This window comes from Camelus ferus, chromosome 23 (assembly GCF_009834535.1).
Source record: "Camelus ferus isolate YT-003-E chromosome 23, BCGSAC_Cfer_1.0, whole genome shotgun sequence".
In the NCBI taxonomy this organism is placed as follows: domain Eukaryota; kingdom Metazoa; phylum Chordata; class Mammalia; order Artiodactyla; family Camelidae; genus Camelus; species Camelus ferus.
In genome coordinates, this window is record NC_045718.1 from 11,664,950 (window position 1) to 11,691,220 (window position 26,271).

The 26,271-nt window shown below is 47.9% G+C and overlaps 1 protein-coding gene across 6 annotated transcripts in view; it reads left to right on the forward strand.

The window, feature by feature from the left end:
• Positions 1 to 26,271, forward strand: part of NR5A2 (nuclear receptor subfamily 5 group A member 2) — a 110,595-nt gene that overhangs the window by 66,186 nt on the left and 18,138 nt on the right. For all 6 annotated transcript variants that reach the window (XM_032466828.1, XM_032466824.1, XM_032466823.1 and 3 more), the window contains 2 exons: positions 3,747 to 3,866; positions 8,886 to 9,033. In XM_032466828.1, coding sequence (XP_032322719.1) covers positions 3,747 to 3,866; positions 8,886 to 9,033 — 268 coding nt within the window. The remainder of the gene's footprint in view (positions 1 to 3,746; positions 3,867 to 8,885; positions 9,034 to 26,271) is intronic.

Here is a 26,271-nt window from a genome sequence, read left to right on the forward strand (position 1 = left end):
CAATTATGGAAAATGGAAATGGAACATCGGCCTGGAAAGCCGCCTCGGAGGGCGTTAAAATAAGGAATCAGTTGCCCGAGAGGGGTGTGAAAATTACCAGACTTTACCGAGGCGGTGGGTCCGGACCTGCCAGCGCGTGCCGGGGTGGGGGGTCAGGTGCAAGGCGTCCCTGTGTTCCTCGCCAGGTGGGGACCACCCTGCCCCCCGCAGCCCGGAGGAGTCCTGGCTCTGGGCCAGGTGCCAGGGACACCGGGGAAAGCAGCCCCTGCAGGGGTGAAGGCGTCACCGTCATCACACATGCGCTTCTGCCCGGGCTGTGCTGGGACCGCAGGAGCCCAGGGAGGGCAGACAGATGGCGCTTGGTGGGGACGGGGCGATTACAACAGAAGGAATGAGGACATGACGGCCCAAATGAGCAACCAGAGAAGAAGCGCTGGTTGTGGGAAGCAGACGTGCTCACTCGCACCCGTCCGGTAATTGCTAAAGGAGCAGAGGAACCGGGCAGATTTTCAAGCCTGTCCACCTCGTTACCGCCTCTGGACGAGAGCGGCAGCGGGCAGAAGTGGGGGCGAAGAAAAGCCAGCGCCTTTCCTCCCTTCCTGGCAGCTGGCACCCCCTCCACACAGACACACGCACGGAGTGAGGAGTGAGGTCCAAAAATGGTACCCCACACTCTTTCTGAGCAGGACACAAAAACAGACCTTTATCTGAAAGCGTGTCCTCAGCATCACAGAAGAAGGCCGGGAGAAGTCAGATTCCCTTCTTACGACCTGCAGACACTTTGATGCTGGCAAACCCTGCTACCATAGGAGTTTCCGTCATGATGTATTCAAAGGAGACGGGGCCGCTGAGCGCAAACGGACAGGAAGAGCCCCTTCCTGTGATGGTTCCAGAAAACACGCTGCTTTTAATGTTCCAGGTTGCAGGGTGGGTGTAGCTCAGTGGCAGAGCATGTGCCTAGCATGCACGAGGTCCTGGGTTCAATCCCCAGTACCTCCACTAAAAAAAAAATGGTCAGTGTCCACTCACCTTCCCCCGTTTCTACGTGGCCAGATTATCTCTCAGCTCTTTCATTTATCTGCCTGGAAAACGGGAACAATACATTTTCTTGCTGTGTAAATAGGTTCTTAAGCTAGAATCCCCTCCAAATGTCTTTAGCCGCTCTTCCAGGAGTCTGTATTCCCCCATCCATCTTGAAATTATTTGTAATGTTTATGTGTATGGCACCTGTTACTGGGAGACCGTCTCAGAGGGTAGTATTTTAGGCTTCCCTGAAAAGAGTCCTAAGTAAACAACCAAAGCTTCACATCACAGAAGAGCAGCAGGGGAACTGAATTGCCGTGGCAGAGGGTGCATTTGAAATCGGATGCCGATAGCGTGTGGGCCGGAACGCGGTGTAGTACGCCCAGTGGCACCAAGCGCATTTGGTTCTGAAATCGCCCCCGGCACCTGGGAGGCACGGTCCCTGGAACGTGCTACGTGCAAGGACAGGCCAGTTGCTAGGACGTTTGGCCACGGTGTTGTGCGGAGCGTGAAGTGGGTCTCCACCATCTGGTGCCCACAGCCTGACTCGAAGGGCCGCACGACAGTGGAGCCCTCCCTCTGAAGGAAAACGGGAGCCCCGGTTCTCACCAGCCCGCTGACTGATGCTGGCGACTTTTCTCCCCGACGAAGAGTACCTTCCCCAAGGTGGGAACTGCGTCTGCCTGGTTCACTGCTCCACCCCAGACCCCGCGCTTACGCTCAGCCAATAAATGGCTCTTCACGTCTGCTCCTCTCACGAGTGAAATTCTCTTGGTCAGAGCAGACTTGCTGGTTCGGAGGATTTCGGATGGCCATGTTTGGGGATGACCTGCTGACCGCAGAGCCTGAGTGCAGCTTCAGCCTCTGCAGTTGGTGTTTTGCTTCAAAACAGAATCAGTAGGGTCTTCCACCTGGGAGCCTCCTGTGTGGCGTTGTGTCTTCATTTGTGTTTTGTTCCCTTTACAGAGGGGTTTCCCACCCGGGAGCTCATGCCGTCCTCAGAACAAGAACTGTCTCGTGTTTTTGTTTTACTTTGTGTATGTATGAAGTAAAGCAAGATGTATACATAAATATAGTGTAAATCAACTGTCATTGAGTGTTGTGTTAGTTTCAGGTGCACAGCAAAGTGATTAAGTTATACATTTTTTTTCAGATTCTTTTCTGTTTTAAATTATTACAAGATATTGACTAGGGTCCCCTGTGCTCTGCAGTAGGACCCTGTTGTTTACCTGGTTCATACATAGTGGTGTGTGTCTGCTATCCCAGACTCCTCGTTTATCCCTTCCCCCACCGCTCCCCCTTGGGTCACTGTAAGTTGGTTTCCTATGTCTGTGAGTCTCCTGTATGTTTAGGTGAGAAAACAAGACTCGGAACCCAGCGGCGGGGCCTGAGCATCCGCGGCCGGGCGTGCACGGCGGTGCCCGGGGTCCTCACTTGGGCTCTGAGTGCCCTGCTGTCTGTCCTGGGCTCATGACACAGTCCACTCTAAGCTCATCTCACTGCTGGTGTGTGAGTGGGAGCGTCCCGAGGAGCACCCCACCGTCCAGAAGTTCAGTTTATGCCTGCTCAGAAACGAACTTGTTACAAGTCAGCTGATTAATTTGGTTTAGAAAATTCTAGTGTTTCTTGGTGTGATCTGGGGACGCCCAGGGCTTGAGGGGAGAAGAAGACTCCATTCTAGGACACCAGTCAGTAGGTCTTGAGAGCCTCTTCTCTTGTCTGTGAACTGAGTAAGATGATACCAGTTCTGCTAACTCCAAAGGCAGGTTCTCGGAATTAAATCTAAAACAATGTGCAAAAACTCCTTAAAACTGTTACATGACATTTAAGAGCTTTTGCACAGCGTTTTAGATTTAATTCAGAGTGTTATTTTTTACAAACACATGGTGTATGTCCAAACGGGGCCACTGCAGTTGGGTGCACAGGGATCTTTGGCTGGTACACGTTACAAAAGGAAGAGAAACAGTTGCAGGTCGCCATGGAAATGGGTCGATGTTTGACCGTGGATAGGTGGCCCTAACCTGAAATAGGTGTGTTACTGTCACTGAAGAATGTAGTCCCCTGGGGGGGCGTGATCAAAGGCAGATCATAGCCCCCCACTGTGACACAGCGCGCACAGCAGTCCCGTGGGGGAGGTAATGTTGACCCATTTTTCAGATTAGGAAACTAAAATGTAGGGCGTTGCTGGGGAAATTGTCCAAATCATAAAGCCAGCGTAGGTGACCGTCAAGTCAGCACTGACAACAGACAATGGCAGTGAGCCTCTGTCTCCAAAAGTCACCTGGCCTTTTAGATGAATGCTGGCGAGTTGCCAGCCTGCTGGTAACCTGTGTGCCCTTCCAGCCCTGGCTCAGTGCACATCCCAGCTACACAAGCCGGACTGTTTGGGTTCCACTGAGGATGGTCCGAGGCTCCCGTAGCTTCCACAAGCAAACCCTGCTGGATAGCCCACTGTGGGGCAGACACATCTAACGGGGTCCCCCTTTCCTAGCAGGCCGCTGATTGTGCACACTTAGCTTCAGTGTTCCCATGTGGACTACAAAGCATTTGTCCCAGTGAAAATAATGGTTTTCAGGAGAAATGATGTAAGTTCTGAGCTCTGTGCTTTGGTGACCACAGGTGGAGACTTCACTTGCTTATCCTGGGTTCTCCTAGGCAGAAAATCATGCAAAACATACAAAAGCCGTGAGGAACAGCGTCATTTTCCCCTCTTTCTCTCACAGGTGGATGACCAGATGAAGCTTCTTCAGAACTGCTGGAGTGAGCTCTTAATTCTCGACCACATTTACCGACAAGTGGTCCACGGAAAGGAAGGGTCCATCTTCCTGGTTACCGGGCAACAAGTAAGTGCAGAGACCGAAAAAAAAAGTACCTTTTTATTCAGCGTGCTCAGGCTGGCAGGAATGTAACGAGGTCAGAAGCACTTGTGTGCTTTGAAGGGGAGATTGGCTGCCGACAATTTAGAAAAGCGGCCCTGGTGTGCTCTGTTCCCACTCTGATGATTAGGTTAAACTTGTAAAAGCCGGCGTCATCGCGAGCCGTCCGCCACTGCCAGGCTGCTGGGCTGAAAGGTGGCCTTGGAGGGGTCACAACAATTGCCAAATCGAAATTAAGGATTAGGGTCTTGGGGTTTTTTCCCTCAAGCTTCTGCTTTTAATCTACCAGACTTGTTCGTCAGCTATTTTTTAAAACCTTATAAACTCTGAAATCCTTGCTCTTCTGGAATTACACTGATGGAAGAGACTGATGCAGATATCATATGTAGCCTAAATATTTGGCGTAAGCCCAGCGAGCAGGAACGGGGGTGTTTGCTGTGGAGCGCAGGTCATTATTCGAAAGGAAGTAGGCAGAGGAGATTACTGTTCGGCCCCTCTCCTTTCTGAACAGGTATCTGTTGGGTCAACAAATATTTCTGGAACGTCGTGCGAGGTGCCAGTCACGATTCCGGAGCTTTGGCCCCTTATTAGTGACCGGAACAGGAAAAGATTCCAGCCCTCACGGAGTCTAACACTGTAGCACAGAGAAGCTGACAGTAATCAATAGTCCTAATAAATGTTAGAGGTCAAAGTGCTGTTAAGTTAAAAAAAAAAAAAAAAGGAACCACCGTGTAAGGGGGAATCCCTGCCTGTGTTACTGCGCGACCCCTGGCTTGCAGTGACAAGTTGTGGGGGTGGTTTAGCCTTACTGAGAAGGCGACATCCGAGCCAGGATTTGGGGGAAGAGACACTTGGCCTTCTGGACACCTCGGGGAAGAGAAATCTACCGAACGGACCTAACTCCAGCTGAGTCTGGCGTGTCCCTCCCACTTCTTAGCCTCCGTTTTGTAACTGGTGTGCTGTCAGAACGGGTGCGCGGAGCGCAGGGGCCCTCCGGCGCTCGGGCAGCCCGGCCATGTTCCGCGCACCCTCCGCGCACCCTCCGCGTCCCAGGACTCGGCACCGCGACCTTTCGCTCCAGCCGGAAATGCTTATGTGCTGTGAAACCCCAGCAGTGCACATCTGAAAATGAAGGGCGGTCTCCGCATCGCTTGCTGTAACATCCACAGATCACATTTTCCCAATCTAAGGGAAGGCGAGCGCCGCTTCCGAGTTTTTGCAGACCGGATCGGTCTGCATCTCCATCGCTGTCTGGTCCCCGCTTCCTGTCCCGCGCCGCGGAAGGACTTCCTAGAGGAGGAAGTGAAGCTCCAGTCAGTGTGATGCCCCGATGTTTTGAATTTTTGCTGAGCATTTTCATCCTGTGACCCAGGTCTTTGGAAGGCGTGTACCCATTTCCAGACGGTCATCACCGAGTGTGTCTCCCAGCCCCCTCCCGCCCGTGCCCGACTAGGAGCTGCATTAGAGGAACGAGACTCAGCCCACAAATTAATTTGATTTCATCCTTCTGAGTTTCAGGAATCAAATGGGTTTGCGCTGCCCTTTCCTCAGGAGCACTTCCCTCCCTGCTCTTTAGAAACACTCCTGATTCCACATTGCATTTTGCCTTAAGTGCTGCCCCCGGGTAAAGGTAATTACCATTTAAAAAGTAGACAAAGTGCATTTCTCATCTGGTTTTCCAAGCCAAGAGCCACAAGGAGTAGGTGGCACTTTATCGTCTTTAGTATCAATTGTCGCTGCTTTGGCTTCGCTGTGGAGGTCCTTACTTAACCCTAAAGTTGGCCGTTCTGTTTTAATTATGTCGTTTAACCTGGCTGCACTGAGCGAACCGTAAACAACCTTGTCAAGCGAAAAGGAAATCACGATTATCAGGAATGTGAAGCATTGCGAAGTCAATTCTATATATTTAGCATCTTGTAATTATGACAAGAATTCGTTCCTAACTAGTATTTTTAAAATAGACGCACACAAAACACACACACAAAATAGCAATAGAGCACTCTGAAGTGCCATCACTTGTAGTGTTTGCGTACTGGAGCCAATTAACAGCCACCGGAAGGTCATCCTAAGGGAAAGGTCTGCTGGCAACTTATTCATTATCTTCTACTGTGTCTCACAGAAAAAAGACAGGCACCTTACAACATGCAAGTCGTCACAAATTTCAGCTGTTAGAACTGAAAGCAATTTAGCTAAACCTGTTTCTAAAACTCCATGATGAGTGGAATTTATCCAAAGGGGACATAAGCTTATAGTATTTCTCCAATATCTCCCTTGAATTTAATGGTACAAAGATTACATGTAAGAGAGCAATAAATTAATTTTACTAAGTACATAAAAGACAAGGCCAGCTCCTCCTGAAATGAGCACCAACTCTGCCCTCCACAATGGAAATATAATTATGTTTGTAATAAAATGTAAGGAAGTCGCCGATCTTTGTGCTGTTTCAGGAATAAATCACTGCTCCCCCTTCAGAGCCTTGCGATTTGATAAATTATCCTTGAAGGAAATGTTATCAGAGCCCCCCGTTTAATAAGCACGTTTGAACTTCCAAATTAGCATGTAAATAAATGAATGGCTCTCAAGCTGTTGGTATGCGAAGGATTCCTCCAGCCCACCTCATGGAAGGCTTCTCGGTGACACAGAGTCCCGTGAACAACTTCAGCCCGTTCCGTCGGAGCGTATGAGGTGTCTACATATGCCGTTCTAGTAGGTGAACTTACTACGTACCTGTTCGAACTATACACATAGCAAGTTTTAATTAATGCGGCTTTTAAAAAAAAAAAAAAATGACTGGTTCAGATTCCTCTTGGTCACCAGGTACTACATTTCCCACCATGAAGTCTTGGTGCTGGAACTCCCTGCGTACCTGTTGGAGCCCCACACCTGTCAGAGACGAATTAACTACGTCTGAATAGTTAAAAAATGAATGAATACCAATATGTGGAACACGCCTTCCCGGCTTAGGGCTTCACTCACGAGTCTTTTTTTAATGTGCTGTGTACAGACCGGGCTATAGCGACAGCTCTCGGAGCCGTTGACTCCGAGCTGCGCTTGGCAGCGTTGTCCCGACGCCGCACCTCTGGGCGGTGATGGCGCTGCGGTGGGCAGAGCCTCGCTGAGAGCAGGAGTGGGGCGGCCCCGGGACGGAGCCCTGGCGGACTTCCCAAGGCCCTGCCTTGGCAGTGGCCGTGCCGGTGCACACCTCCTCTCCGGGTCCCGGGTGCACCCCGCCTCTAGCCCTTGCTGTCATTCCTTCGTCCATCCCATTTGTCCCTGTAGGATTTATATCGTTATTAGCTGGAGTGGTTAGACCGTGTACCGTCTCTAAGGGATCTAGAGCTCAGGCACCCCTTTTAAGCCGGAAGAACTTCCTTGGGGTGGAAAGTTCTCCCCTGAGGGGACTGGTGAGGTGACATGGTTGAGACGTCCCTGGGCATGCAGGGCAGCAGCTTATCACGCGCCCTGTGGCATCCACCTGCTTGTCCTCTCTGCTTCCGGCTCGGGGCTCAGGTGGCCTGTGCCCTGGCCCTTCCTTTCACACAGTCTGAAATGGGGCCACAGCAGCGCTTAGCCCCTGATGTTTGGATTTAGTGGGCAGATGTCAGCACTCTGACCGAGCAAGTGGGACAGGGCAGTGCTGGTGGTCGAGCGTCCCTAGAAGATACGCCGACGGTGCCTTTTTCATGCGTAGTTGACGCTACAGAACCTGATTGACGCCTTGGGGGGCCGTCTTTCCACTGACTCTTAATTTTTCTCACTTTTGAAAAAGGTTTCTGTACACCCAGTATTCTCTAGTTAAAGCTGAAAATTAAACTCATCATATTTACACAATAAAAAAAAAATCCATTCTGCCTTGTTTTCAATTGCAAATTCGGCTCCAGGGACCGGTTCTCCTGCTTAGGAAGCAGCTCTGTGACTTCTCCTAGAGAAGCAAGTGCAGTCAATTATGGTAATGAAATGTCAATAAATATAAAAATTTAATACAGTCTGCTCCGGGTGAGTGGCAGATGAGAACTTGCCTCCCAGACAAATTTGCTGCTGCCGCAGATATTAAATGCACCTAAAAGAGTATCTGGTTGCCTGAGAGCTCGCCAGTCCAAAAAGGATGGGAGTGTCAGGTACCAGCTGGGCTTCCCATTAGGCTGTAGCCACAGCAGCAGAGCTAGTGCTGCCGTTGACCGCCACCCCGCACCTTCACTTCTTATTGTAGATGGAAATGCCGACGTCCCGTGCATAATCTGCGACTGGCGCATCGTACCGCCTTTTTTTCCAAAGAAGAAGAAAATAAGCCTTTTTTGTTTTGTTTTCCAAATCAAGAAATTATTCTTCTCATCAATAAAATCATTGCTGTCTTTCGAGAGCAACGTGTTAATACCCGTGGGAAGGCCGTCAGTACTGCTAGCTTCGCAGGAAGCGGCAAACCAAAGGGTGATCTTTCAGCGTCCACAAGCATGTGGTCTTACATGACGATGACTTTAAAATGTCGCCGCTCAGTAAAATAAAAAGAGAAACCTACCTCTGCCTTCTCTTGCCTCATTAATTAACACCGTGCGCATGTAGGATGCTGTCTTGGGTTCATTTTTTATGGACAATGTATTTTTCTCTGAACTAATTCACGAGTTAACAATTTTCATCTTATGTGATAATGTCACCTCCCAGTAGGAAGAAAGATAAAGATGTCCGCACGTACAACTTAGACCTGCTTCCTCCAAAGCATATCAAAATGCTTAGATTGATCAGAATAATTATGATATTATCAACGTACGGCTGATAATGACAGACTGTGTCTCAAACTGTTTTCATGTGGAAAGTCCCCCGTGTTATAAATCTACATTGCAACCTGATTTTACCCACAGTTCTTCAGAGTCGCATGTGAAATAGACGTATGTATGTACATGTACTGTAAACTCTGAGTCAGTAACACCAAAGTGTGCACTGCGCGGGCCCCGAGCCTGAGAGCCACTAAGCGGGGACTCTGTGTTGCAGGTGGACTATTCTGTCATCGCCTCGCAAGCGGGGGCCACACTCAACAACCTCATGAGTCACGCACAGGAGCTGGTGGCCAAGCTTCGTTCTCTGCAGTTTGATCAACGAGAGTTTGTGTGTCTGAAATTCTTGGTGCTGTTTAGTTTAGGTAAGCACTCCATTCCTCATAAAGCTGGCTAAATGATACTGAACTTTATTTTCTCTCTTTTTAATTCTTTTATTTATTTATTTTTATTGAAGTAGAGTTGATTTACAATGGTGTGTTAGTTTCTGGTGTACAGCAAAGCGATTCAGTTATACAGATACATATATGTATATATATATATTCTTTTCCAGGTTCTTTTCCTTTATAGGTTATTACAAGACATTAAGTACAGTTCCCTGTGCTCTACGGTAGGACCTCGTTGTTTATCTGTTTTATGTAGAGGGGTGTGTATCTGCTAGTCCCAAACTCCTAATGTATCCCTGCCCCAACCTGGTATATCTTCGTGTGCGTGCCCCGCAGGAGGCACGCCCTGCGGTGGGTCGGTCGGGGTGTGGGGACGGAGTTACTAGACTGGAGTCTGGGGTTTTCTTCCCGGATGGACGTAACAAATGGGCAGCCCTGGAGAAACTGATGGAGGCTTCATGGCGATGCTTAGGGATGACGCGTGATGTCTCACTGGCCACCCTTCTGCTGCTGCTCGTTTCTCTTGTGTCTTCTGTTTCAGCTGCGAGCTACTGCTGGTTTTGTTCTTGTAAAATATGGACAGTAATTAAAAACCTGTTTCTTAACTCCCTATCAGGGTGAACTAGAGAGCGTTTGTAACCAGATGCACTGCTCTGCGAGTATAAAAGATGGCGGTTGTCGGGGGAAAGGATGCTTCTTTGGAAAGCTTTGGAGAAGAAAGATAACTAAGGAAGACAGATTAGCTAAATCAAGGTTCCCAGTGAGTCAGCTCAGAAAAAATCACCGCTGCTTGGAATAAAAAAAGGATTAAGGAGATGGATTTTTATTGACTTCAAAGGAACAGATTTTTCTGCCTGTCCCATACTTGATTTCTGTATTTTGTTGGCTTAATAAAGCCAACTTAAATAAACTTTTTGCCAAGTTCATTTATTACTTATTGGCAGACGGCTGGGGGAGGCAACTTCCCTTGAATGAAAAAAAATGCAGAAATCAGATTTACCAACATATGTTTTTTCTTTAGCCTTCAGTTATAAGATAGTTGTGAATTCATATCCTAAGAAATAGAACAATAAAACAAACTGCAAAGCAAAACAGATGTGTCCCCGCTCCAAATCTGGTACTTTGGTTTTAAAATTCTTGACAGCAGCACACAACTGTTGCTAATAAAGGAATAGTTTGAAGCAATAGAACCAGAGTTAATTTTTCACATGTAGTCAACATTTAAAAGAAAAAGAACATTTTCATATTTTGGAAAATGTGATAAATATAGCAAAAAGAAATGTTACTGAAAATTTAAAAAGACAACAGAATTTCATAGATGTAGTGTTCAAAGGTTTCCAGTGCCGGGACTGGACCCTGTGTGGTTTCTGCATTAACCACAAGAAATTGGAAAGCTCTGTTCCACTAAGTCTACGTCTCTAACCCAAGAGCAATTTTTAAAAAATCAAGAGGAAGATAGCAGAGGTCTGCTTGCTGTAATCTCTCAAATTGCTCTGGTTTATGGCAAGATCTTAGTGTTTTCAACTAGTACGTTTGATCAGTAATTACATGAAAAATGTGGTAATATATGTGTAAGAAATCTTACAGCATCTTGGTGATAAAATATTTAAAGAGAGTCATCTCACTTCAATGGTATTTTAAATTAGTTGAATCACTGCATTACATTTGAAGATGCAGAGATTAACCACGAGCCATGTTTAGTTTTCATCACTTTTATCTTTCCTTCTTCGTTTTTCAAAGTTGTTATATTCTCTGCCAAATGCTGTGGAAGAGGGGGCATGGGGGAGGGGGGGTCGAAGTGCGCTCAGCCTTTGAACCTCATGGATTACCTTCCTGAACAGTTGGGCCGTGCCTTTACCAGAACCTCAACCACAGAGAACTGTCTGGTTCACGCAGGCGTTGACTGTTTCAGGAACCTGGGCACCAGTGAATGTCCCTTAAAACGATGCCTATTTGTTGTTTAAGGAAGAAAGGAAAGGCTGGCTTTCCAATCAGAGGTAAATCAGGTTTGGCCAAGACTTTATTTTTCAAAGAAGCAGAAATGGGAGGATATAGCTCAGTGGTAGAGTGCATGCCTAGCAGGCACCAGGTCCTGGGTTCAGTCCCCAGTACCTCCACTAAAATGAATAAAACAAACCTAATTACGTCCCTCCCCCCACATAAAAAAAAAAAGCAGAAATAAGGTAACTGGTAATAAAGTTCAAGTAGTTTCCAATTTATGAACGAAAACTTTTCTCCCCCCTAGAAACAACAAATAATCAATCTTGGGGGCTGGGGACAAATTCGTCCCAGGCTCTCGTGAGTCCCATGGCCCCCAAACCTGCGTGTTCTGATCCCGGCCCAGTCTTGAGCCGCTCTGGTCCTGGAGGAAGATGCGGCTTCTGGGGACCGATCAGAGGCCAGGGTCTGTGCTGCGTGGGGGCTGCGTTCTCCCGGGGGAGAGATGAGGCGGCGTTTCCCAGGTGGGAGCGGGGAGACCGGGGGCGACGGCCCCGCGGAGTGGCTGGTGCCGGAGCAGGAAGGAGCAGGACCGGGCGGCGGCAGGAGGAGCCCGGAAGGACTCGGAGATCGGTCTCTGGCCCAGGGAGGCCGCGGGTGCGGGAAGCCGGAGAGCCTGGGCCGGGAAGGAGACCGTGCAGACCTCGGCAGGGGCCTCCTGAGCACTGACTGCGCAGGCGCCTGGGCAGGGCGGCCGGCAGAAGTCGGTGTGCGGTCCGCATTCTGCAGAATTCAGGAGGTAAAGCAGGACTCTGTAAAAGGGGTGAGCTGCCTAACTGAAGCTGGCTCGCCTTCCTGGGAGCGCCGCGGAAAGCGGCCTGCTGGCTGGCGGGGAGGGCACAGCTCGGGCGGAGCGCTGGGCTTGGCAGGCAGAGGTCTGGGTCCCATCCCCAGCGCTGCCTCCACTAGAAAGAAAGTGGACTGGAACTGTGTTCTGAGTGGCTTTAACCCCTCGTGGGGACAGGAGCGAGATGGGGTGTGGACGAGTTACAGGGTGCAGACCACGGGATGGGCCAGGGTCACGGGGAGATGAACCTCGGGGTTCTGGGTCCTTGAACCCAGGTAGAAAATCCTCCAGGAGCAGCAGCTGGTTAGTTGAATCCAATGCCAACAACCCTCTTCTTTAAAGTCGTTCTTCCCTGAAGTGGCTCCTGAGCCCTCATTTCACAAAAACTAATGACGGGACTAAAGTAGACGGCACAGCTGAAAAATTAGCCGATTCACTAATTAATGAATCAATTCATTCATTCATTCAAAGAACAATTAAAAAAATTTTTTAAAAACCAAAAAAAGTACAGTTGACCAAAATGTTTCCAGTCTGCTGCCTGCTTCTTTTCCTCTTCACATTATATCCATGAGCAGACATCAGCTGGCTACGCTGGTCAAAACAAAGGGAATAAAAGTAAAAACGCCCCATTTCTCAGGGTCCTTCTCTGTGTGTGAGGTCACACTCTGGAGGCCCAGCCTCGGCTGGCTGTAATGTTTCCTTAAAATCCCATTCAATTCCCTCTTTCTTCTTCTTTTTTTCACCTGTAATTTGCATCCATGGAGATCATTCCAAGTTGGCAAAATGGATGACCCAAGAGAGGCCCAAATGCAACTTTTTGGTTATGTGTTGGTTGTACTCCCACCTGTTAAAAAGGATCCAGAGTGACTGATGCAATTTGCCGCCTGTCACCAGCCGGGGCAGAAGTGAAGCCCACAGAGGAAGCGGCATATGGGGTTGTGGTCCCTAAGTAATTTCATTGTCACCCGCATTCCAAAGCAAAGGCCAGTAGAATTCCCATAAACTCTGTCTCCTGAGGACAAATGCAGAACTGGGAGGCAACCACCTGGTCTTTTGCTGCTGCTTCCTGAGCAATGTCATTCTGTGCTCACGCCCATCAGGAACATGACTGCGGCGTTAGTGCTCAGAGCACAAGGAACCAGAAAGGGCCAGCTAAGAGGTTACTGTGGCTGGGGATTTTTTTGGGATCGAGGCTCCAGGCTGGATGCTGCTGGGCTCTTGTCGTGTCCCCAGTGGCAGCAGAAAGCAGAGGGACCTTGCATCCTGTTTCCTCTGATGAACGCCCTTGACGTGTAAGTTTCTCTCTTCTGTGGTCCAGCCAGTACTTCTGAAAGCACTTTTTCATATTCAGCTGAGTTAAAGAGATTGTCTGTTCTCTTTGAGAGGCTTTCCCCAGCCTAAAAAGTAGCTAGTATTTATAATGCCTAATCCTAATAACATAACACTAGCATTAATAATGCCTGGAGTAAGTTTAGGCCGAGTCCACCGATATGGGCAGAAGTTTCTGACCTGCTCTTCATATTCTTCTGTGCCGTAAGATTCACTGCTCTAGTCTTGGTCTCAGTTGGGGTCAGAAATTGTCCTTTATCTTTCTCTGCATCCGAGGTTTCTGACGCACAGCTTGGTACCCAGTAGGGACTTAGGAAATGTTGCTGATAAAATAGATGCATAAATAGGCTGATTTAGTTTTAAATTCAAAGCAAAGCATCTACCAGAGTGGTTTGTGATTTGTGAAAGGAGGTGATTCACCCCATCGTTTTCAGCTCAGAGCCAGATCTGGATCTAACACCCCCAAATTCCAGTCCGTGTTTTCTCTGCTGCAGCACATTGTCCTCTTCAGGGACATGTGAACTCATCAATCCATATTTTCAAATGCTCCCCACATCCTCAGGCACCGTCTACATAGAGTGATGTCGAGAATGGGGACAGTCATCTGAGGAATATGGACCAAAAAGAAAGCCAGCCTCTCGGGTGAAAGCGGGGAGCCGCTCTCCACGCGCTTGCCGTTCCCATCGAGCGCAGTGGACAGTTATAAAGCAGTTTGCCTCCCTTGGTTTCTGCACACAAGCTGTGCGGCTTGGACGTCTGTGTGAACTCTGGCTTCAGGGCCTCAGTGAGTTTGTGGGGAGCGTTTGCCCTGCAGCCTCGGAGCCTCTGTCTCGAGGAATCCTCCTTCTGGTTTGGGGTTGCCTCTCAGCCTGGTCCTTTTCTCTGGACCACGCGTGTCACAGTGGGAGAGCTGCGCCGTCACCTGCTTCACTACTTGTGTGTCTACTCGGTGTCTTTCTGAGCTCTGTGACATCCAAAGGGGAAGATTAACAAACGTAACTTGATGGTCATCTGCCACCCCTTTAGTGGTCATTGGCATTAAAAACGCTGAAATAGAAAGAGAGGACCGCAGGTGTCTGGGAGGTTCTGGGGAGGGAGGTCCCTGGCGGGGAGGGGGCGGCTCAGCGTATTCTGTCCTCAGGTACAACCTTCTATTTTGCTGAAGCATTCGCCCCAGCTCTTGCGATGTGATGACATCATAAACCATAAATAAAACTGCACCGTGTTTTCTAGCTAGAGTGTGTGGGTAAGGGCAGTCTTTTGGGGAAGGAAATGTATTTCCAGTCATTGGTTTTCTTTTTTCTTTTTTCTTTGGGGGGAAGGTAATTAGGGTTACTTATTTATGTATTTTTAATGGAGGTGCTGGGGACTGAACCCAGGACCTCGTGCGCGCTCAGCACACACTCCACCACTGAGCTAGACCCTCCCCGCCAGTCACTGGTTTTCTAATAGCTTAGTTTTTGATAGGGTAGGTATTTTTTCTTAGTTGTATTTTGTCCAGTAATTCTTCTCCTTGGGCCTTTAAATAAAGATCTGTCCTTGTCTCCCCTTCGCTATGTACCCCGTTTCCCCTCCTTGCTTTCCGTATCAGAACCTGGCCAAGATGAATTGTCGGAGGTCCCCGCAGAGCAGGTGGCAAAGCACAGATTCAGTGGGGAGGTGGGCTTCATGTGACCCAAGTCCGGTTGGGGCCTCTGTGCAGAGCTTAGAACTTCTGTCCCCTAAGGGAACGGTCTCATCACTGTCAGGACCAGATGATTTATGTACATATGTTTATTTCATTTGAAACACGGAGGCTCCATCATGGGCAAAGAATTGCAGGGCAACTGTTGCCCCCCCATCTCCCCCAGCCTGGGCCCACAGGGCGTGTGGGAATGGGAGACACCCTGTCATTGAGGGCAGTGCACAGGAGGCTCCTGTAAGGGAGGACTCGGCTCGATGCTGGATGGAAAAGACCGCTGGGAAGCCACCAGGAAGGTTGGCTCGGGCTCCCCTGTAATAAGACTTCACTGTGCACCCCGGCCCTGTCGACCCCATATGCTTGGTGTCTGCGGCCCTGCGAAGGACAGCCTGATCTTTCACAGGAGGGAGTGACTGCAGCTCCACTTGCCAGCCCCTGTCCAGGTGTCAGCGCGGTATTGCCGCCTGGGTCCACCTCTCCTGTGGGAGGAAGCAGTTTTGCAGGACCCCCTGATGACTGGGGAGGTGTCAGGAGGTCTGGTTGGGAAAGAAAAGTTGTTCTGGCCTTGGCTGTGCCCAGGACTCATGCACCCCGCTAGGCAGCCCTGGGCGGGGTGTGTGTGAACACAGTTGGTGGGTCCCGTGCCCCTCCCGTCAGCACTTGGGGAGTAAACTGGAAACAGTGGACAGACTCCTTTGGAGAAGGGCAGGCGAGGGGTTGCAGAAGGATACTTGTTTTGCCCCCGTCTCCAGGCTTGTTGGGTTTGAGGGGGTTTTTGCCGTCAAATTAAGTGTCCCTACTGAGTTTGGAATGGGGGGGGGGGCTATGAAAGCACGATTCTAGGCAAAGCAGTGGCACAAGAGGAAACGTGAATTCCCTTTCGCTTTTTTGCAGCATTAAGTCCAATTAATGAGAGAGGTTTCCAAATCCAACAGAGATCTGATCACAGTGATGAGACTCTGTTTGCAGTGCTCAAAGCAATATGGACTGTTCACTGTATAAATCAGAGGACAGGCTTCTCTGTGGAGCACATCCACGCTGACCTAGAACTCGCAAGGAGTCCTGTTCCCTTTCCTTAGCTCCCAGCCTCCCTCCAGAAGTGCTGTGAAAGCTTCCAAAGGCTGGAAAACTAGTGAACATTTGTATCTGTGCATCACAATGTATGCCCATCTGCATATTAATTCACTTCTGAACCGAGCACAACCACCTGCACATCACAGAATTCTCCATGCAAAGTATCTGCGTGAAAGATGGTCTTGCAACAGCCAGTCTTCCCCGTGAGGTGGCAGTTGGTGTGGTCACAATATTTGCTTTACTGTAGCTTTCCTCTAAACATCGTTCCCGGTGCACACCCTCACAGGTTTGCATGCGTGCGCACACACACATGCACATGCACACTGGCAGTGACTAGCCTGCAAAGTCTAGCAATGAGTGCATCGCCCCCACATCTTTCCCTGAGAGCATTGATTAAATTGTTCCTCGAGAAGTCAGATAAGCAAACCCGGGCCCCCCAGGTTCTCCTTACAATTAGCATTCAATCGGAGCTCTTTACCTTTTCATATACGATATTCTAATTTAGAAGAACGCTCACTAGACACTTGTCAAATAACCACACAGATCTTCGTGCTAATGCCTGGCTGATACACATGCCACGGAGGGTGATGCTGGCAAATAAGCATTTCCTAAAATTTATGTAATCATTAGAAATTCAGAGAGGATTGATTAGCATTCAAGAGATGCCGCTGTTCAATATTTACACCATAGAGATTTGGCAGAAGCAAATAACGGCACATAAAGTTGATGCTTGTCTTAATTAAATGCAGTATAATAGGTGTTGTGTGGAATTTTTTTTCCTTTCAGTAAGCAGAGCGGTTTAGCAAGGCCCAGATATAATTCATTTTGGAGTTCTAAGTTTGAACCGAATCGATACGTCTTTACAGCCGTGGAAGAAGTGATCATCGTTCGTTATCTCCCGGCACGAGAATATAATTGCCTGAACAGCATTTACTTAGGCATAGTTCTGAACAGCTTGTGCCTAAAAATATTTATCCTTTTTCCATTGTTAATACTGACATTGTCGTTCTGCTAACTGCCGCTGTTTAGGGAGATGCTTTTCCAGGCTTGTACTGTTCAAAGAGAAAATGATTATTATATTAGTATTACTGTCGTCTATGGCGGATCTTTTTTTAAGGTACAGATTTTTTTCTCATTTTTTAAAATCATGGTGAAATATACATAACACGACATTCACCACTGTGCCAATTCTTAAGTGACAGGTTGGGGGGCGTTAAGTACATTCACATCGTTTTGCAGCCATCATCGCCGTCCGTCTCTGGAATGCCTTTCACCCCCCAGAATTGAAACTCTGTACTTATCAACAATAACTCCCCGTTCCCCTAGCGCCACCACATAGAACTTTTTTGTTTAGAAAGTACTCTTACCTATAACGTAAAGTGATAAGTTAGTCATTTTATGGAACGAGACTAGAGTCAGAGACTCCGGCTGAGGGTCCCAAGGCCACACAGCTCAGTCTGAGCCTAGGACCCACGCAGGTTTCCCAGTCTCAGCCTGTGGTCATCCCTCTGCCCCCGCAGGAAGGAAGTCTTGCGATTTGGGTCTGATGTAGGAAGGGAGGAAAGGGGAGGCATTTGTAACTAGTTTCCTTCTGCGGACGTGGGAGAGACTGCAGGCTGGAGTCCGGATTCTCAGGCAACGTAGATCCTCTCAGTTTCCCCATCAGTAAAACCGAAATAATAATGGTGCTACCTGAGTTCTGTTGTGGGGGTTGAATGCAATCATTATTATGAAGAACATGGCCCAAGGTCTGGCACACGGTACCAATAATTATTGTTCAAAACATCTCTATTGACATCAGCAAAAGTCGTATAAATGACGGCCCCTTAATGGAAAACGCCTCTTCCTGAATACTATCCCTGGTGTGCGGATTGCATGAAAAAGCTCTTCCTTGTGGCAGCAATAACTACTCTTAGTTCAGTGCCGGGACATGGTTTGAAATCTTCGATCTACTGACCGAGGCGCCATTATTACCTGTGATATTTTGAAATATGTCAGAGGCAGTGAAGTCAAGCCACGGCCCTTTACTTCATCGGCCACCTCTTCAATCCCCAAATCAAGCCAAAATCAAACAATAAATGGTCAGTCCTCTTCCGAGGCGGGTAATGACGTTCTGACAGAGCTGGGGCGGCCAGGGAGACACCGGCTCCCTGGAGAACGTTCACTCCCAGGAGCTCTTCAACTTTCAGCCCAAATGTTCTAGAATTATAAAAAGCTCTGTAGTTAACTTTACTTAAAAAGATTGTAAATTCTTCTTTCAGGCTTGTTAATACTTATTTGCTAACTCTCATGACTAATTAGAAATTATGGCATCAAATAGACAGAATGAAAGCTTTCACTTAGAGAAAGGCAGCTGTTTTGGGGGGAACAAAAATTCTGGGTAATGAATTCCTTCCAAGGGACCATCTTTGGAATTTGAGAACTAAAACCTTTTAGAGAGATCAACTTTGTTCTTTATTTAACAAAGTTTAAATAAAATAATAGGATGCTTTATTGATAATAATTGTTAATAGTGATTATGTAATAATAATAATATAAGCAGACTCCCCCGAGCACCACCGTCATATTCGTGGCTTCAAACTCCAGGGACTCGGTAGGGTGGGAAGATAGAGTCGAAAGTGAATCTGAGCATTTTTTAAAATATCTGGGGCCCTGAGTGTCGGTCCTCCCACCGTAAGCAGGATGCGAGGGGCTTGAGGACGCGCTGACTGATGCTGGCAGCACCCCCGCTTCGTAACGACGTGCGAGCCTCCCGTGAGCTTCCGCTCCCTGGCTGTAAAACGCAGACAGCAGCGTCCGCCCCGCAAGGTGTCTGGGCGAGGTGCACCCTCAGGTCTCGGTTCAAGGTCACCTTCTCCGAGGCGTCTTCTTTCTCTAGCTTCACAGACAGACTCACACTTCTTCCTGTGGCTTCTTTCACAAGAATTGTTTTGCCAGCCCTGCTCTCATTCCGCCATCCAAGCACCTAGCGCCATGCCTGGAATACAGGTCACGCTGAAAGCAGTGAGCGCGCTCAGTTACAATAGCGGCCGCCCAGTGTGCGTCTTCCCGGGGGGGGGGGGGGGGGGTGCGCCTTGTGCGCCGTTCTGATCCGCTCAGCAAACCTTAGAGGACAAACTAGCCGTTCCTGTTTTACTGCGGTTCCCTGAGATCAGAGATGTCAAACCACCGCCGGAGATGACCCAGCTGGAAAGGAGAACAGAGATGTGCACATGTCAGCCTCCAAAGTCCAGATTTTCTCCGTGACCCACTGCTGCTTTCTTGATGAAGTGATGAAACGTGTAAACCGCAAAGCACTAGACGCTGCCTGTCACTTACGATGGTGGTGACGGCCCATTCCAAGTGGGCCAGCGGGAATCCGGAGGGTATCTGATCCTTCTGCATCTTAACTGGAACAACAGGCGTTGAGTACCCATCCCACGCTCTTCGTGGCCGGCAGGCCCCTCGCCAGCCCTCCGCTCGGTGTGGTTCCCCAGGGCTGCCAGTTACCTGTTGTGTTTAGGAAGGAGACGGCAAGTTTTCCCAAGGCAAAGGCAGAAGCCCTGCCGAAACTGTAGGACCCTCAGCATTCACGCTGCCTTGTTGATTCTATGCAGATTTTCTCTCTAATGTGAAGAAGCATCTGGTGTCCAAATTCCTATCTCCCAAATCTTCACTGTGAACAAAATCTTAGAATGCATCAGACATTCTCAGCCTGGATTATTATCAAATTCCTGCTTCCCTCCTCTTACTGGCTTCAAACTCAGAAGACTGGGCTTCACAGAGGGGGAGAATAGGAGACAGAGGTGGAAAGATGAATGTGTGCCTGTTTTAACCAAAATTAAAGTTTTTATCATAGAAAGCTTTAGTATGTTCCTGATACTCATAGTCAGGATAGAGTTTTAGTAATTATCTATTTCTTTTTTAAAAAAAAAAAAGGTATTGTGATTGCTTTGCCGCAAGAAATTATGGGCCAAATTGGATAACCACATGTTCTGGCATCCGTCCAGAACAACTCCCATCAAAAAGGATCAGGTTCATGAATACTGTAACAGTATTATTTCTAATTATAACTTCAGGGAACTTCCTCTCTCCAAGAGGGGGCTGCAGAAACTTATTCTTATCTTACAAAAGAATGAGGCTTGTAGGATTAAAAAACATCTGAGTGCACCCTTTTTGCTCCATGTTGTTTTCCAGATTCCTATTTTGATTCCTGCAGCTCTGAGATCCTTCGTAAATCCAGAGCCTGAATCGTCATCTTCCCAGATCCAGAGAATTTCATCATTCAGTGCACACCACAGCTTACTGATTCATTCTCCGGGTGGTGGGCGTTTATTACAAACAACACAGGGAAGATTTTTCTCCCCATCTCCCTGTACGTACGTCGCTGGGAATCCTTTTCAGGCTGGAAGCCGCCAAATTGTTCTTCAGAGTGACTGTGCCACATGGGTCCCTAGCCATGGTGACAGAGCTCCTGTACCTCCACGTCATCCACCCGCTTACTGAATTTCTATCCTCCTGCTTTAATTTACATCCTGACTGCACGTGAGGTTAGGAATCTTTCCTGAAGTACCTGTTCATGACTTTGCCCATTGGGATGTATGCCTTTCTGCACTGATTTGAAGGGTTCTCTTTAGATAGATAGATAGATGGATGGATGGATGGATAGATAATCTAAGATAGAAAAGTTTGCCTTTTCCTTTTACTTTATTTAATGTATATGTTCTTTCTCAGAAGTAGCCATATTTATTAGTACTTTCCTATGTGGATTTTGCTTTTCTCTTCCCTGCCTTTGAGGTAATAAAGTTAATTCACCTTTAGCTTTTTTCCGAATATATTAAGACCTTGATTTCCATACTTAGATCTTCAATATGCCCAGAATTTATTTTTGTTTATACTATAGGGTACGGATCTAGTTTTTATTTTGTTTTGTCTTCTTTTCTTTTCTTTACAGGTAGTCTCTTGTCCAAACACTAATTACTGAATAGCTTGTCTCTCCCACTATTTTTAACGCCACTTTTCTTGTGTTCTCAAGATCTGCATGTGTGTGGATCACTTTCTGGACTTTCTACTTTGTTCTGATGGTTTATTTGATTATCACAGTGCTAATTTCACACATTTTAGGTATTATAATAAATCTTTGATATATGGTTAAATAGTCCCTCTACCTTTATTTCAAAATAGTGTTAATTGTCCTTACCCTTTTGCTTTTCCATATAAACTTTAGGATTGGCTTGCTGTAATTCTACAAATAGTCTGGCTGGGATTTTGAATAGAATTGCCTTGTATTTAGAGATTAATTTGGGGAGAATTACTTTCTTTACAGAATTGAGCCCTTCCCATCCATGCACATAGTTTACCTTTCCTTTAGTCAGGAGTCCCTTGGTGCCCTCAACAATGCCTTGTCATTACAAGGTTATGCACAGTACTGATTCTTTTAAATATACTAGGGCCTCCTTTGTGATGTGCTATTTAGTTAGTTTTTGTGAGTGTAGCATGTGTACTGAAAATACAGTCTCACTCTGTTAGGTGCTAAGCTTTATTTGTTTACATTATTCTTGGTAATTTTTTGTATCTTCTTGATGAATTATTTCTTGTGTTACTCTAGTGTTCCTCTTTTTTTCTTTTTAATGCTTTTATCTTAAAACCAGCTTTGTCTGATATTGAGAGTCTTTCATTAGCTTTTAAAAATTACTATTGAAATTTCTCCCCCATCTGTCTGTTGTCAATTGCTCAGTTGATTCAGTGGAGTTTCTGTGTTTGCAGTGCATGCCTTGTAAGCAGCGTGTGGCTAGACTTTGTTAAGTTTTTATCCAGTCTGTAATCTCTTTGTAACTTTTAATGTTGAGAGTATTATAGATTTACAGGAAGTTGCAAAAAAATCATCCAGGGAGGTCCCACGTACCCTAGACACACTTTCGCTAATGCCAGCATCTTGCATAACTATAGTCACTGTAAAAACGAGGACGTGACGTTGGTACAGACCACATGGAGCTTATTCAGTTACTCAGCTTGCTTATTTCACCAGTTCAGCACTCGTCTGTGTGTTTGCACTTGTGTGTGGTTCCTGTAATTTTGTCACGTGTGTGGACCGGTATACCCACAAACACAGTCATGATACAGAACTTCCCTGTCACTGCTTTTTGGTGCTGCCTTTGACACCCACGCCTCCCCTTTCCCTCCTTCTTAATGCCTGGCAATCACTCATCTGTTCTCCGTAATTTTGATGTTTCAGGACTGTTACATAAGTATCATTATGCAGTTTGTAGCCATTTGGGACTGGCCCTTTTTCACCCAGTAATATTCCCTTGACGTTCATTCACGAGTGTACCGATAGTTTGCTACATTTTGTGGCTGCGTGGTAGCCCTTGGCATAGATGTACCTCAGTTCTTTTCACTGTTCATCTGTTGAAGGACATTTGGGTTGTTCCCAGTTCAGGGCTGTAAACAAACAAAGCTGCTATCAGCATCCTGCACAGGTTCTTGTGTGGACGTAGGTTTTCTTTTCTCTGGAATAAATGCCCAAGGATGCTTTTGCAGGCATAGGGCAAGTGCACGTTTATAATCTGTATTTTAAGAAGTGGGTTCAATCTGTTTACTGGTAAACCATCCTAGTCTTTGTATGCATGAAAACGTTTCCAGTTGTGCCTGACCTTGAAGAGTAGCTTAGCTGATATAAAACGGTAGGTTGGCGAGATCCCGTAACACTGGAGGAGTCGATCAGGGTCTCCTGCCTTTTCTTGCTGGTAACTTTCGTGCTTTTCTCCTTATTGCCGATCAGTGTCTTACACTTTGACCACAAGGTGTCTAAGTACAGTTGGCCCTTGAGCAACACAGGTCTGAACTGCACGGGTCCACATACATGTGGATTTTTTTCAATAAAGACATACAGTACTATACAACACACTGCTGGTTGACCCTGTGGATGTGGAAAAAACATGGATGTGGAAGGCCGATGATGGGGCTTGAGCATCTGTGGATTTTAGTATCCATGGCAGGTCATGGAACCCATCCCCTGCGGACACTAAGGGGCAGCTTGTACCAGAAGAGCACATCCAGTTAGAGGACGCTGGATGGAAGGAAATCACTCTTTCCTATGTCACTCTCTGTAAATCCCTGTTAACTCCTATTAGACGTTTTGGAGTTTCGCAGTCCATCTTTTCTCTTCTTTCTCATGCCCTCTTCCCCTCCTCACCTCAGTGGGCTGCCTTTTGTGTTAATCGCACTTCCTAATTCTCTCTCCAACCGCATCTAGTCTAGCATGCATCCCGTCAGTTAAACCTTCTGAGTCATTGTATTTTTGTTTTGAAGATTTCTAAAAGGTTATTTTCTATATATGTCTATTAAGGTTTAATTTTTGCTAATTTTGTATTTTTTTTTTACCAAGAAGTACCCCTTTCTTTCTTGAACACTCTATGTAAACTAATTTTAAAATTTTCATCGTCCCCAGAAACCATCTCTCCTGGAGTGAGTTGGCGTGTTAATTGTGGTTGTTGGTGTCCTCCTGGGCGACGTGTGTCTCCGTGGTTTTCCACACTGTGGTTTGTGGACTGGGGTCGAACGGGATCTCTGGTGGCGGCTGCACCTGCCTCTCTCTCTCTTGCTGTCGCTCTTGCCCACTCTGTGCTCACTGGTCTTTACTCAGCATCCCTGGGTTTGCTTCCGTCTGGAGCCGCAGGAGCCCGGCTTCAGAGGCAGGTCCTACGCTGCGCTCAGGCCTCTGCTGTGGTGACATCGGCGGAAGCTCAAGTCCGGGCTCGGAGGCAGCGGGCGCCCCGCCCGGCCCCAGTCCAGGGACATGCTTCCCTGCCGCAGGGGCGTAGGGGCAGTTTCCCTTCTTGGTCTCTCTCTCCGGCCTCCTTTTACAGAAGGGGCGGCAGTGCGGTGGCACCCCGCCCCGGCCCTGCGCCTGCTCCCCATCCTGGCCTCAGGCCAGGCCTGACTCTGGCTCCTCACCCGTCACCCCGCCCCCCTCCAGCTGCTGGGCTCCAGCTGCTATGACCGCGTCGGCCCCGGCCACTGCTATGCAGATCTGTCCTGTTTCTGACAGAGATGCTGGGGTTGTGGGGACGGGCCTTGCTGAAGGCCCCTTAGGATATATTTAAGATCTGATTTTCTACTGATAAGAAGATCTTCATGGCTTTTAAATGTTAAATAAAATCAAATCATAACTACTGATTAAATAACCATCGCGTGCAAACTGCTGGGGCAGCGCACGGCCATGCCCGGCCCGTCCATCTCTGAGAATCACGGCTCCCAGACCACCCAGACGGCCCCAGACCCCCTCAGTACCTCCAAAGCTCCATGCAGGAGTTGTGTATCTACCTGCAGTAAGATTGCAGAGGCTGAATGACACGAAGTCCCTCATTTTTACTTACCTGTAGAAGTCAGGGTACCACTGATCACCTCCCGCTGAGCAGGGGTCCAGCTGGTGGTTTTATAAGTTTTTCACTAGTTGTACAAAATAGGAGTTTGCTTAATTATTAGCTAATAATCATGTTAGTTAAAAAAAAACTTTCAAAAACAGGGAGAGAGAACAGTACAGTAGAGTGAGGGAAAGTAGGGACACACTGAGACAGAAGGGGAAGAAGATTGGAATCAAAAATAAGATTCACGGACTGTGAGTTGGAGTGAAAAATAATTTTTAAAAACAACCTTCTTCATAAACTTAAAATGTATTAAAATTGCCACTTCTGTATCAGCGGTTTTCTCTTTAACACATTTCATTTGCCAATAAATAGTCCATAAAAGTGGAATAAAACCTAATCTCCAGGTACAAGGACAAGTGAAGGGGGCCCTGTGGCTGTTTTCTGTCCTCTTCATCTCTGTGTCCTGCTGTTGGTCAAACCTGGGACCCGGGGCGCCCGTAGACAGAGTCGACACACGTTTGCACGTCTTATGCTGGAAATCCACACCCCATGTTCATTCAGGAGAGAGACCGTGGCCGTGAGACTGGGTGGCGGCAACTGGTGTGTGGCCAGGGCTGCTTCCCACCCTGCGTGGCCCCGAGGACCCTGTCTCACCGCCACAGTGGGGCTGGGCGCTCCCTTCCTGGCTCTGAAGTCAGAGCCTCCTTGTTTCTGACCATGACCCACCGGGTCAGCCTGTCAGCCACCGAGTCCCTAGTGCCTGTCGGCGACCCACGGCTGTGACCCGCACCCACTCATCCCCCCGACACACCGCAGGTGCAATAGGGCGGATAAGATTAGGGAGGAGGGACCCTTCTCACAGGCGGGGATTCTGGCACCTGCGGGAGTAGCCCCTGGGGCCGTTTGTCACAAGGATGTGGAAGGAGCTGAGAAAGCCCCGTGTGTGTGCGTCACAGGGCAGGGAGCACACACAGTCACGAGCGCCCCGCGGTCGGGAGCCCGTCCCGCGTCGCTGTGCGTCCTGACCGTGTGCAGCACAAGGCCACCTGCGGGACTTAGCTTCTCTTTCCAGCTGCGGACTCGCCATGTGAATGTTGCTTCTGCCAAGACCCCTGCAGCTATCTGTTCATACCGGGGTCTGTCCCACTTGTCTGAAGCCCACAACCCCAGTCTTGGCAGAGAGCAGGTGTCGAGGGAGCCTGGAATGGCAATGGATGGATGGACCAAACATTCAGTGATTCGACGCCATGTCGAGCGATCTGAAGAACTCTTTCACACGCTTTCTTTTTTTCACCCCGATTCATTCTATCCTCAGAATGACACACAGAAGGGAACCAAAATCAAATGAAAACCTAAGAACTTAACCTCTGTTTCGTCATCCTCAGTAGGCACTTAGTGGAGGCAACAGGAAACTGTGCTGTTCATACAAAGAGTTAACAGGTGAACCAGTCTACCGATCGCTGGGCTGTTTTTACGGCGTCCGTCTGGTGTAAAGGCAAAAACAGTCCTGGACACAGTGAGGATCATTTATATTTAATGCCTCTGTGTTTATAGCAGTGAGACCCTGCATGATTATCAGCACCACTTACAAATATGGCTTCTTGCTAAATAATTAATACATTGGATGGAGGAGAGCTTCAAACAATACTCAGAGCTCCAGTAATTAATGGACTGATTACAAGATGCTTGTAAAATGGCTTAAACATTAAGAGGACAGCAGGGATGTAATTGTTTTAGAGGTGAATCTGTGTATATAAATGTGGGAAAGTGGTCAACAAAAATGGTGGGGGTTGGGAGAGACAGAAAGGAGAAGAAAGAAAGGAAAAGAGAGGTCACAAGGTGGCACAGTAACTTAGAGGACGTGGCTACTGATGTGAGCTTTTTGAAGGCTCTGTAGAGGCAGACGTGGGCACCTGTGGGGGCCCCGTTTTTCAAGCATGACTCGAATGCTGTAAGAGCATTATCCACGAGTCTCAGGGCTCCGTGTGCCTCCTTACACG